This window comes from Tachyglossus aculeatus, chromosome 9 (genome assembly GCF_015852505.1).
Source record: "Tachyglossus aculeatus isolate mTacAcu1 chromosome 9, mTacAcu1.pri, whole genome shotgun sequence".
NCBI lineage: Eukaryota > Metazoa > Chordata > Mammalia > Monotremata > Tachyglossidae > Tachyglossus > Tachyglossus aculeatus.
In genome coordinates, this window is record NC_052074.1 from 56,034,178 (window position 1) to 56,047,372 (window position 13,195).

The following is a 13,195-nucleotide window of genomic DNA, read 5'->3' on the forward strand; positions in this document are numbered from 1 at the left end:
TAGAAGGAACGAAATTGTCCAAATTTGGTCTTGGGAGGGCAACAGCCATCATCTCCGATCAAAGTCCGATCAAAGCAGACCTAAACTGCTAGTAATGTGGCCATGTCATAAGTATCTGCTTCAAATGTAGCCATCAGTCCCAGAAAAAAGCAGGTGAATGAAGTGTCTGTAATTGTATTTGCTTTAAAAGAGCAGTTTGTCCTTCCTAATTTCTTATCACTGAAGAACCCTTTTTCTCCTTTAATCGATAGGAATGCACTATTTACATATGGAGGCTCCAGTCAAGGTGATTCACAGAGACCTCAAGTCAAGAAATGGTAAAATAGTCATCTATTTTTAGTTGCCTATTTTCTGATCCCTCTTCTACAGTATGACTTTCTGCCTTAATACTCTTGAGCTTGAACTTATATTTGCTCTTGTTTAACAGATTTTGTTACTTATGGACTGCCTGGCTTAAAACTTTCTTTGAACCCGTCATCTTTATTTGAATCCAACCGGGGCGGAACGATAGCTTGACATGAAGGATTAGCAGTAGTAAACTTAGGAGAGGTGTAAAATATGCTTCTGCGTCACTGAAAGCAGGAGGAAACGACTGAAGTTTTATTCTGTTGTTTACCACTGCAAAAATTTAAATAGCTTTCTCCAAACACCTATGTCCTCTGTGATATATAATTCTAAATAGATTTCTAGGTAACATTGAGACACTAGAATAGAACTTGTGGGGAGACCCTCTAGTTTTAAATGTTTAGCACAGTGCTTAGGCTTTAGTTAGTAATCAATAAATCTTAAACCTCCCAATAAAGATTTTAAGCCTGGAGGGAAAAAATAAAACTTGGAAAAATTTTGAGGTTACTTTTAACTCTGGTTTGAGTAGTTTTGTTCATTTTAAGGTAACTTTGTTGTGCATTTGTGTTTTGGAGACTTAAAACCCTTTAGACTGTATGTTTATTGTGGGGAGGGAACATGTCTACCAACTCTGTTGTGTTGTACTCTCCAAAGTGCTTGGTACAATGCTCTGCACACAATAAGTGCTCAATAAATACCATTGATTGATTAAACTAAAACTGACCAAGAGTACCCCATCAATCAAACTGTTCATATTGGTTATTTTTTTTTTTAAAGAGTCTTCATTCTCTCTGATCACCCATGTATTCTTTCAGGTTGGGGATAGGTTTAAAGGGTGGTACTTGTGTATTGTAAAAAAAAAATACTAATTATAGATGTGAATTTTACCTCTTGATTGTTATTTGAATTTAGGAAGATCAGTTTTTGTTAGTCATGAACTGTGGCTATAAAGCCCAAGAGAAGAGGTGATGTTCAATTACCTGGTGAATTTGGGGCTTTTTAACAGCCAAAGCCTGAATTAAATAGACTGGTCCGAGACTCCAAGATAATTACACCATCTTCTACCTTGTTTTCCTTTGGTAGAGACAAGCATAGATGACTAAGAAAAAAACTTAAAGAAAATAACTTAAAAATCTATTGAACCCTTTTTCACAATCTTAGTAGTCTGAATCAGTTCAAAGTGTAGAACTGACTCCAAGTTTTGTTCACACTTTCAAATAGGTAATTCCAAGCATAGCCATTCAATTAATGAAAAGTCCTTTTCCATTCTTGCCAGACAAGCAGACTCTTATCTACTTGTACCACTAGCTTATGAACGTACGTTTACAGCAAAGCAAAGGGTATATCTACCCTGTCTGAGGATTCCTACCAGTTTGTTTTGTTTTGTTTTTAATCTTACATCAGGGTGTCTAAAGTGTACTTAAAAATCAGAGAAAGCTTGCCTTTCTGACTGCGAATGTGGCCTTAAAGGTATAGTTAAATTCATAGCAAGTTGAAATACAGCTCGAGGTGAGGTCAGGCTTTCAGTTCATCTTAATGAGGTATTATCTTTGAAACCTAACTGTTATCACTTAAAGGTCTGAACTGCTCATCATTTCTCCAGTAGTCGTCATGCCAGAATTATTCAATTGAAACATTTGTATTGTGTGCTGGAAAATGCCTTCCATGGAACTTGGAATGTGAACTGGACAGGCAAATGGGGAACTTCTAGACTGTAAGCTCCTTGTGGGCAGGGGACGTGTCTACCAACTCTGTTGTACTGTACTCTCCTAAGTGCTTAGTATTCTGATCTGCATATAGTAAGTGCTCAGTGAGTACCATACAGTTGATTGATCAACAGGAAACAAAATATTTTTGGTGGAAAGGTGGAGACTGGTGAAAACCTGGATTTTCTGGGTGTAAGTGGACAGCTTAAGTACTGTTTAAATTTTGCCGAGTACTTAAAGCTCATTTTCTTTCAGATCTATTTCTTGAGGCATGGGGGGAAATAATTTGGTATTTTATTTTGGATGAATATAGCATTTTCTTCTGAGAAGTTCAAAACTTCTCAGTCAGTGGTATTTTAGCATTTATTGTGTGCAGAGCCCTGTACTAAGCACTTGGGAGAGTACAGTACATAGTTGGTAGACATCCCTGCCCACAAGGAGCTTACAGTCTAGAGGGGGAGACAGTCATGACTTTACTGTACAGTCTCATTAGGTCTCAGCACAGGACAGGCAAGTTTGGGGATTATATTATCCCCATTTTACTGTTGGGGAAACTGAGGCACTTGCCCTGTTTACATGATTAAATAAGAACCAATACCATCATCATCATCATCAATCGTATTTATTGAGCGCTTACTGTGTGCAGAGCACTGTACTAAGTGCTTGGGAAGTACAAGTTGGCAACATATAGAGACAGTCCCTACCCAACAGTGGGCTCACAGTCTAAAAGGGGGAATTCAGAATTCAGTTAATTTTCTTATTGTACTTCTGAAGTTTAATGTCTTTAAAAAATTAATACTGCAAAGCCAAAAACGCCTCCTTTTTTTCTAACCTTCTTAACAAGTATCACGAAAGTAGAATTTGAAAGATTTATGATTTTTAAAAATTAATAAAATAGTTATTGTATAATTTTTTTCTTTTTTAATTCCAGTCGTTATAGCTGCTGATGGAGTATTAAAGGTAGGATCATTTATTTGTTATTTGTAAATCTGAGCCAAGGGGGTCATACTGACATTTTTGAAAGGCAATAAATGAGAAGTTGGCCTTTTGCTTTTATTTTCCCAGATCTGTGATTTTGGCGCCTCCAGGTTTCACAACCATACAACTCACATGTCCTTAGTGGGCACTTTCCCATGGATGGCTCCTGAAGTTATCCAGAGTTTGCCAGTGTCTGAAACCTGTGACACATATTCCTATGGTGTGGTGAGTTATCCATCTATGCTTAATAATAATGGCATTTTATTATGATATTTTATCCACATGATAATAGTGGTATTTTATGCTCACGTTTGTGCTTATATCCCTGCATACATATGCCTGTAGCTTCATATTGTTTTGTAAATTAATGTGTAGTGCACATGCTGTTGCTTAGTTTGCATGGAAACTTCTTAAATAATACTTTCAGAGTTATTGTACTTCAGCAGCTTGAATCCCTCCGAGTCTCAGATTTTCAGAAGAGCAGAGTCATTGAAGACAGATGTGCCCTAAAAAGAGTGGAACTTTTTGTCTTAAAATGATTTCATCCGGGAAACTAGCCTTTGAATAGCCCATTTTCAAAACGTTACATTTGCCCAGGGCCTGTTTTGAGGAGAGGCATATCTGCTTTCCCTCAGTTGAAGCGCTGATAAAAGACTAGACTCCTTTTCAAATGTAAACGATCAAGATGTTATGAAAAGCCTTTGGATTGTGGATCTGATGGTCTCTACTGTAACTTTTTGCTTCTTTATTCGTCTTCTTTCCCGCCCTTTCCTTTTGTATTTTTGAATGGATTTCACTTGGGTAAACCATTCTGTGGTTATAAATGTCCTGCTTCGTATGTAACAAAGGTATTTCTTAAGTGACAAAACACAATTTGTCACCAGATCGGCCTGAGGCTTTTCATAACTAGAATGAACTTTCTGCTTTGGGGATCCCAATGTAGGTCTAACCCTGAGAAGCTCTCCTCTTACCCTTCCTACTTGGTTCCTGACCCCTCTTTTCTCACTGGGGGATTTAACAAATGTTTAACAAATCCCTCCTTCAAGTAGACCAGTGTGTATTCTTCAGACCACTTACACAGTTCTCAGCCTCTCTGTGTTAGCCTCTGATGGTTCCTAAACCATTTCAAAGTCCATGTTCTAAACAGATGTAAAGTGTCAATCTTTCTTTCTTGATATTCCATTACATTCTTTTTCACTTTCAGTTGTGTGTTTGTACAAAATAATTCTTCTCTCGACTGGTAGATACAGAAATGCTTGTGAAATGACCACTGTAAAGCAGGCATTGCTATTTTGAAGTCTTAAAGAGGTTCCTTCAACAAGTGTATTCTTGTCTAGTGGATGCACCAGCAGAATTTCATTTGGGAGGGAGCATTTCATAGGTTGATTGAATTAGAGTTGAGTAAATTTGACTGTTCTTGCCCCATTTTATATTCTGGAGCCAGGCCTTAAAGCTGAAAAAGAGGGCATTAGATTGTCAATGCCCAGACCCAGCTCCTCCTCAGACAGCCACTTAAAAAAAAAATCTCAGCTGTTAAATAAAATTCCAGCTTTGGAATCAAGGAAGACTTAGAAATGGGCATTTTCTAAGGACAGTGGGAGTTGATCCTGACAATTTCCTGGGATTACCAAAAAAAATCTTGGGCTCCATCAGCCACCAGCAAGTAGGGAAGGCCTGTTATTAGTTATTGTCAAGGAGAGAGAGGCCATTCTAACGGTGAGGATCCTATCACATCACTTCCTTCATTCTGTACATTCTCCATTCTTGTGGCACTGCCAGGGCATAATTTGAGGTAGGTAAGTTTCCTAGTACAGTAGCTAGACACCTTGAGGGTACTCAAAATTCTTGCTGACTGATGATGGTGTCATTTTCACAACTTTATACTTGAAATTTTGGGGGCTCAAGAAAGGGTTTGGGGTTGGGAGAACAAGAAACAGCTGGGTCTTTCAGAAGCCCAGTAGAGTATGAGGTGTGCGTGTGTGTGTGTGTGTGTGTGCGTGCGCGCGCGTGTGTGTGCGTGTGTGCATTGTTCATTTCACCCTTGTCTCCCAAGAACTTCCCCCCTCAATTTTCTGATCTACTTTTCCTAGGTGCTCCGTTCCCTGATGTGCTCTGAAACATATAGCAGCTGAACAGGTAGCAGGGCAGTAGGGCTTACAAAGCCATAGATGTCCAAACGAGGCTGGATAGGTCCTGAATGAATTGTCTAACCTAATCAAGAAATATTGTGGAGGTTGAGGAGTCTTCTGTCTTGTGGAGCTTAAAGAATAAGCGAAGCAATATTCTTTAAGCTCTCTGAACGGAATATTCCTCAACTTCTCCTGGTGATCTGCACTTTGAGGGAATAATTCTAAATGTGGCCAAATCCTATTTTTGCCGAGTCTTTTCTTCGGAAATTCTCTAAAGGATAAAAGCTGTCACCACCACATTGCATTGGCGTCCGGTCTTACACCTGTGCCTGGAGCCAGGCATGCTGTATCCAGAGCCTCTCGAAAGCCCTCTGCCAATAGCAGAGCAGATTCTGAAGAGGGGTGCAGCTCTGATGTACAGAAAAGGACTCCTAGCTGCTCAGGAGGTGAAATAAAGGGCTAATTTCCCTTTTCTATGAAAAACTGATTTCCTCAGAGTGGCTTTCCACTCATCTTGTGTCGGGGGGTGGCATTTGACCTCATCAGTAACCTGAGCCCAAGGCATCCTTCAAGTGGCTTTTGATATTATTTGCAGCTAGTGAAGCTATATCTGAATGTCCTCTGTTGGCAGATTGTAATTTCTTAGAGAAAAGGTGAATAGGCAGAAAAAATATTATTGAAAATAGATACAATGCAGCCACACGTAACAGAGGAATAGTAATAGTGTGGAGGAGAGATTACACCTTTGGACTCCCAAAAGGCTTTCAAAGTGTAGAATGGCTTCGGTGGCCTGGGCCACACCCCTAGACAAGGCACTCTGGTTAGCAGCTTTCATTTTTGTGGGAAACGATGTATGTGACCCTGTCAAAGTTATCCTAGCTGGAGCTGAGCCCAGTGATTTTTGGCGGACATCAGTCCCAACCGAAGGATTTTTGTGGGACTGATTATGATCTATTATTGCTTTATGTAAAATGAGGTGTAGAAATCTTTTTGAAAAGAAGACCGTAGTGTCTTTCCAGAAGTGGACTAGTGGGGGAAACATTATGAATTAGGAGAGCTAATCTACTCCATTCTGAATTCCCAAGCTCTTAGGAGAGAGACCAGTAACGATGCTAACTTCGCTGCCTCAGTCTGAGAGGAGCCTGGTCTAGTTTTCTTGAGACACAGACTTGGATTAGGGAACCATGAGGTCAATATCCAACTCTGCCTAACTGCTTTTTTCAGTACACATACACGTAGCAGACTCTTGCAAAGGATAACTGCGAACAAGTTTTTCTACTCTGCTGAAAATATTTCTGCACCTTGAATTTGTCAACTTTCAGTGCTCCTGCATGGTTTAAGTTCTTCCACCATTATATACTATCTTCCATCTGATGTAGCGAAGTAAGAGGGAAGTAGTGTTAGGAAAGTTCTACCAAGCTGTGCTGGCTGTAGAAAATGAACAAAGCATGCAATTTGGGCTTCAAAACAGGCCAATTTATGCACTTTGAACCTGTTTTATACACATCGGCTGACTCCTGTAACCCGTGCAGCTCTCCTGAGATCTGGAGAAAGAGTAAAATCCAGGTGCTGTATTGGGCCAGGTTAAAGCTCCTAGAGGAGTCTAGCTTGTTGCTAATTAGCTTTTGGTTCCTGCCAAGCTATAGGCTATTTCATATAAACATCTGCAAAAGTAAAAAATTTTTTCCAAGCTGTTATTCCCAACTGGCATCATATCACATCTCAAAAAGCTCAGGCTGATTTTCAGTTCATCCAGGATGACTGTTCTAAATGTCCTATAGTCATTCAGAGGAGGAAAGGGAATGAGGCTGCATAGCTGAATGTTTTGGTAGTCCAGGGGTTTTAATTTATGCCAAACTGTGGTTCCTGCGTCCAGTCTCCATGGGAATACTAAATTGGTTCAATTCTTTGGCTGTGTGTAGCCTTCAGTTCCTCAGCCTTTCTACCAGATGTGATAATTGGAGAAACAGACTGAGGGTACCTTTTTCATCCTCCTCCCTGCCCTCCCAAAAAGCAGGGCTTCTTGCCACCCAGGAGATTGGACGCCTGTTCTAATTCTTCTTCTGCCCTTAAATAATTCAGGAAAATTTGCCCTTCTGAGGTACCTTTACCTTTTCTAATCAGTTCCATTAAGAAGACAGAAAAGATTCAATAGCTCTTATGAGGGAGCACCGCATTCACTTGCTTGAAAGCCCAAATGTGCTTCAGTGATCTTTTTTTTTTTTCCCCCTGCTTGAGCAGCATCTGCCAATTTCCCTGCATTTTGCTGCTAATTACCTTCAGTGTTAGCCAGAATTCATTCAACATGATGTGGCTTGAATGAGACTGAGGACAGGCTGAGGCAGCAGTGCTTTGGAGTCAAGGGAAGCAGCTTGGAATAGTCGTTTGAGGGCTGCCTAAGTATTCACCCAGGCTTCTTTCATTTAGGAGGAGACAATTTTGTGGAAGTTGGAGCATGGGGAGTAGAAATCAGAACTTCTGGGTTCTCCCCTTGGCTCCACTCCAGAGCCATTGTGGGAACTTGTACATTTCCCTTCCCTTCTCTGAACTTCAATTTGTCCTTTAGGGAAATGGGTATTATCAGGAATTATCAGTAATGAACCATGCCCTTATAGAGTTTTGGGAGGCTCCCTTTGTTTTGATAGCTTTTGATAGATATTTGTTGGGGTAGCTTCTCACGAAAAGCAACTTTTAAACCTGTGGTGTCCCCTCCATTTAAAGCAAAACCAAAGTTGGACTGTGCCTTCCAGAATCGGCATCATTCAGTTTTTGTTTATTGTAATCTAGTTGAAAGCTTAGGTACTGTAAATTTAATGCTTCATCTATAATCCCATAAATTAATTTTTTATTATTTTCACTCTATATTCTTGATAAGAATGATGAAGTGGGATTTAAGGAGAAAATATTACTGCCCCCAAATGGCCTAGTCCAAGTGAATTCAATCTGAATTACAAATTGAGGAACCCAGAGACCATAATTCTGCTAATGACTACCTGCCATTTTGGAGTAGATGCTTGGACAAAGACACAGCTTTACAGCCGAACAATTCTGGAAGGTCTTGGTTGGCCATTAGAAATTGCCATCCCTAAACCCTGGAGAAATACCAAATAACGATCTTGCTCCAGGTTGGGTAATCTGAGGTTGGGAAGAGTACTTCTTCTCAAATGTCAACTAACCAAACGCCAAATCCATTTTGGTAGCTGGTAATGTGAGGATGATCATTACTCAGGCTTTGGGTTTCCTTAAATTCTAAAACCCATAGCCCAAATGATCCCGTTAAAAATCCAGATTATACTTTAGAGGAGAAGGACAGGAATAATGTGTAAACATTTGAAGAGAGCTTCATTCATGCACACTCATTTGCCCAAGTTTCTAGGGATGTGATCTGCTATGCTTGGTAATTGGTTCAGATGTGCCTAGTAATATATTAAAATATGAAGGACAGGAATAAAATTCTATTTTTTTTTTTGTTCCAGGTTCTCTGGGAGATGCTAACAAGGGAGGTCCCCTTTAAAGGTTTGGAAGGATTACAAGTAGCTTGGCTTGTAGTGGAAAAAAATGAGGTAAGACTACGTTTCTACATTCAGGTACATAGATCAGAAAACAGTATTGGGGTTTTGCAAAAGACTTTTTCATCTTCTTCAAATTGAAAGTAAGTTCACGCTTATGGAAAGATTAGCAGTAGGAGCTAACACAAAGGGTCAAAGTGATGTTATTCCTCATGAATGGACCCTTTACATCTAATTGTTGCAGCTTCACGTCGTGATGCTGTAGATCAAAAATTGTACAAGTACTGTACTAGTTTCTCAGTCTCAATTGTAAAACCTGGGGGTTTGTTCTTAGTGATGAAAGAAGCCATTGCATCCAAGGTAGGGGAACAGTTTAACTCCATCTCCTGCGTTTAGGACATCTTTTTACTGGCCGGGAGTTGATATATCTGTAAGAGACCTTCAGCTACTTCAACTTAACTCTCCCAGCAGGAGTCACTATAGTACAAGAAACTGTCGCTTAGATGAGAATTTCAAAAATAAAAGAAGAAAAAATAGTTTCAAAAAAGGGAGAAATTACAGTTTTGCCACCTACGTTCAACACTACATTGAAGATGAGCTCCTCACTGGAATTGGCGAGGCAGTGGCATAACTGCTGGTTCTTCATGCCGAGCCTTTCCATTTCAAAAGAACTTCAGTAGCGTAAACACCGTTTGTGCTGTGTCCCCAGCCTCGCTTTCCTTCTTCCCACAAATTGAGGCTTTCAGTTAGTTGGACCTATGAGCCTACATCAGAGACCACGGTGCATTCATATCAAAGCCAGCTACTACATTCTGAAAAGGCTTAAAACGGTCTGAAACACACACAGTCATGGAAATTCTCAGCCGAAGAATGAAGCATCCAATATCAGTGTAGAGAGGTAGGTCGGGAAAACTTAGAACTTGGTGATGCCTTCATTTTAACATGCAACTTTATTCTATAAAACTCTGCCACTATCAACAGTTACCTAAGGATGCTACAGGGAGAATGAACTAAAGACCTGACTCAAATAAAAAAAACAGTCAAAAAAGAGGAAGGTGGAGGGGCATCCACCTTTTCTGGGGTTTTTGTTTTGTTGTGTTTTTTCACAGAGCAATCTGGGGATATTGGATTGCTTGTAATTCCCACGTGAGCACATGAGAAAGTCACGGTAGCCAGAAAATACTAGTCAATGGGGGAAGCCGATTCTCCCTCTTTGACACATAATCCAGGATGACCTGGTAATGCCCTTGTATTCACATTGGAGATTGATTCACATTGATTTCACATTGGAGATGGATCATTTTTTCTGGCTAGCTGAGTGAGAAGAAGATGCATTACAAAATAGATTTGGCTTATTCTTCCCCACCAGGGTTGTTTAGTTTTAACCAATTATGATGCTATTTCCTGCTGTATTTTTTTTTGAACAAGCAGCCACACGTTCATAGAAATTGGAATCTTAGTGGGAGACTCTGATCTTGGAGTTTTGCGGTGGGATCACCCAACGTGTGGGTTCGCGAAAGGAAGTAATGAAACTATTGATCTTCTATTGAAAATTATTTTGGAATAAGAAAAGAGAAATGTATTAAATGTGTCTCAAGAATTCACTGTTCAAGACACAATATGAAATCAGAAAAGCATGTTCCCAGTGGAGGTTAATGAAGTAGTTATGGCTCTGAAGGAAGCAGGGAACTATGAATTTGTACGTTCTTTTTGTGTAAATCATCATTTGGATTGGGAACCTGCACAGTAACAACTCATGGCCTTTGAATTTGTGGCTGACGTAACTATTACAGTGGACCAGTGATTCCAGTATACTGAACCAAGAAGATTCCAGTTCAGTTATATGGAACCAACCAGCTGGCTTTTTTAGGATGCCATTTGGGCCAGGATCAACACATTTGGTCTGTGAGGAGTTGCCCAAAACGAAGGTCATGTAATATTTTCTAATCAGCAGCCTTTATTTTCCTCTGAAGTCTAACTGGAAAGATTCTAGGCATGGAAGATTACTTAGAAAAGTCTAAAACACTGATAAACTCAACCAATAAAGTGTTGTTTCCCAAGAGAACATATGAAAACAAAATGGTGGCTTGGGAAGATATCAGACTGTTATTTTACCCCTAGGTTGTGTTCGTGAAAACTGTAGAAATAACATTTGGAAGCAGTTTCCATTTTCCTTGAGCGGCGGGAAAGGAATTTAATTTATTAAAGCAGGTAGACATAAGGAGTGATGCCAGCACATCCATATTCTCCCATTTAATACAGCATAATTATCTTTCAGAAGAAATTGTTCGAGTTCCTTGTGTAATTGAGAATCTGGCTTAAGTGACATGCCAGAGTTCTCTGAAATCCCAAAACTGCCATCTCCGGAATGTGTCCGTCTAGTGGGTGTTAGAAATAGGACCTGGATACAGCGCTTGATTGGACAGAGTAAAAAGTGAGCCCTCGAGAAGCCTCTGAAAATGGCTCCCGGCCATGAAGTTGAGAGGGAGTTCTAATAAATCTAGGTTTACTTTAAATTTGGAAACGCGCTCCAGATTTTTCAGTTCAGTTTCACTAAGGTTCTCTTCAGTGTTATGACAGCATAATGCCCGCTTTATAAATGTTTTAATTTTTTTGTTCCTTTTACAACATGTGTTTGCCAAAACAGCAAAATGGCCACGGGAGACCAACGAATCCTTGTGAAAGTTAGGGGAGGGACCTACAGCATGTGCAGTTGTCATTTTGAGGCTGCCTTTACAAAAGTAATTGTAATGCAGGAAAACAAATGTAAATATAAAAGGACTCCATTTGTGATTTGCAAAAGGAAATGTTAACTACATCATGTTCTTTAAATGTGTCCTGTGCTACCTAACGCTTTCTTAGTAAGGGTGTTGGAAGTGATGACTCTCTGTTCTCGAACTGCAGTCCACTTTTCAGTTTACGGAACGGGAGGGAAACGTAGACAAATGCCATTCCAAGACTATCATGCATAGTTTTAAGCAAATGATCTGACTGCTCTCAAGGGTCAGGACGTTATTTTTATAACTCCTCATTTTTCAAAATGTAACATCTTAAGGGAACCTTCCATTTAGGAATGGAATCTTTTTCAATTTTGGGACTTTCTTTTCAGTCATTTTCCTAACCTGCTTATGCTTTAAAGAAACATAAAGCCTTGTTTTGGTACTCTAAGGTTCATAAGACTTTGCCGGTCATATTACAGAAGCACTAAGGTACAGCTTGATAGATTTTATTCTGTCGGACTTGTGAAGTTACAAGATTATTATCATTGTTGTTCTGATTATTGTGTGCATATCTGTAATTTTATTTATAATGATAATGATGGAATTTAAGTGCTTACTATGTGCTAGGCACTGTCCCAAGCTCTAGGGTAGATACAAGCAAATTAAGTTGGACACAATCCCTGTCCAATGTGGGGCTCACAGTCCCAATCCCCATTTTACAGATGAGGTAACTGAGGCACACAGAAGTGCAGTGATTTGCCCAAGATCACACAGCGTCCCTTTGCTCTTCCCCAACGGACAGGCGGATGGACGGGCAGACTTAGGACTGACGGACATTAGGACAGACGGACAGACAGAACTTGATTTGCTTGTATTTCCCTCCAGGGTTTAGTACAGTGCCTGGCACATAGTAAGCGCTTAACAAATACCACCGTTACTATTATTAGTGACCAAGGAAATTTAAACTTCATCCCAGAAATGGAAAGAAATTATGGGCATTTATGAAAATAGGGTTATTAAAAGGTATCTATCTTATGGCAGTGTTTTAATTGACTCCTCTATTTAAAAGATATAAAAGTCTCAAATGTTAATGTTATTCTTTCAGATGTCCAGAGGGATTTTTTCCCCCCGCGAACTGTTTATCAGTTAAGACTTTGTCCCTTTTAATCTTTGCAGGAAGCATTTATCATTTTCCATCTAGAGAGCATGACTAGTTTGTGAAAGTCTACATTACTATTTACCTCTGATTCCACCTTGCTCTTAGAATTGCTTGACTGGGAAGTAGGCAATGTCATCAGTGGTCATTTTTGAGCCCTTACTATGTGCAGAGCATTGTGCTAAGTGCTTGGGAGAGTCCAGAAAACCAGAGTTGTCGGACACATTCCTTGCCCATGATTTTAAATCTCAGTTCCTTTTCCTCCTTGTTTGGAGGAGTTGTTGGTTGGCAAAAAGGGTGAATACTTCTTTCAAGTTGCACTGCTTTTATTTTCAACTTCTGTAAACTTTTCAAGTGCGCAAAAGTGGAACAGTAGGTTGACCAAGTTCCTCTACCTCGCTTGTAGTCTAGCAAATGCTTAGTACAGTGCTCTGCACAACAGCAGACATTCTATAAAGACTACTGATTGACCGACTTAAATTCTCAACAGTGATATTGATTCCCCTAGTACGGAAAGAACTAGAAAAACTGAATCGCGAAGGCCAGCATGTGCTTTGGGAGTCTGTCAAAGAGTGTGTGGTATCAGGCTCCAACCCAAAAGGAAATTCTGCAGGTCTGTAGTGCTGATCCACCTTCTCTTCAGCTGGGAGAC

General features: G+C 39.9%; 1 protein-coding gene across 4 annotated transcripts in view; it reads left to right on the forward strand.

The window, feature by feature from the left end:
- The window catches only part of MAP3K20 (mitogen-activated protein kinase kinase kinase 20), a 134,400-nt gene that overhangs the window by 70,887 nt on the left and 50,318 nt on the right, over window positions 1–13,195 (forward strand). For all 4 annotated transcript variants that reach the window (XM_038750978.1, XM_038750977.1, XM_038750976.1 and 1 more), the window contains exons 5-8: window positions 252–317; window positions 2,983–3,011; window positions 3,117–3,254; window positions 8,635–8,721. In XM_038750978.1, coding sequence (XP_038606906.1) covers window positions 252–317; window positions 2,983–3,011; window positions 3,117–3,254; window positions 8,635–8,721 — 320 coding nt within the window. The remainder of the gene's footprint in view (window positions 1–251; window positions 318–2,982; window positions 3,012–3,116; window positions 3,255–8,634; window positions 8,722–13,195) is intronic.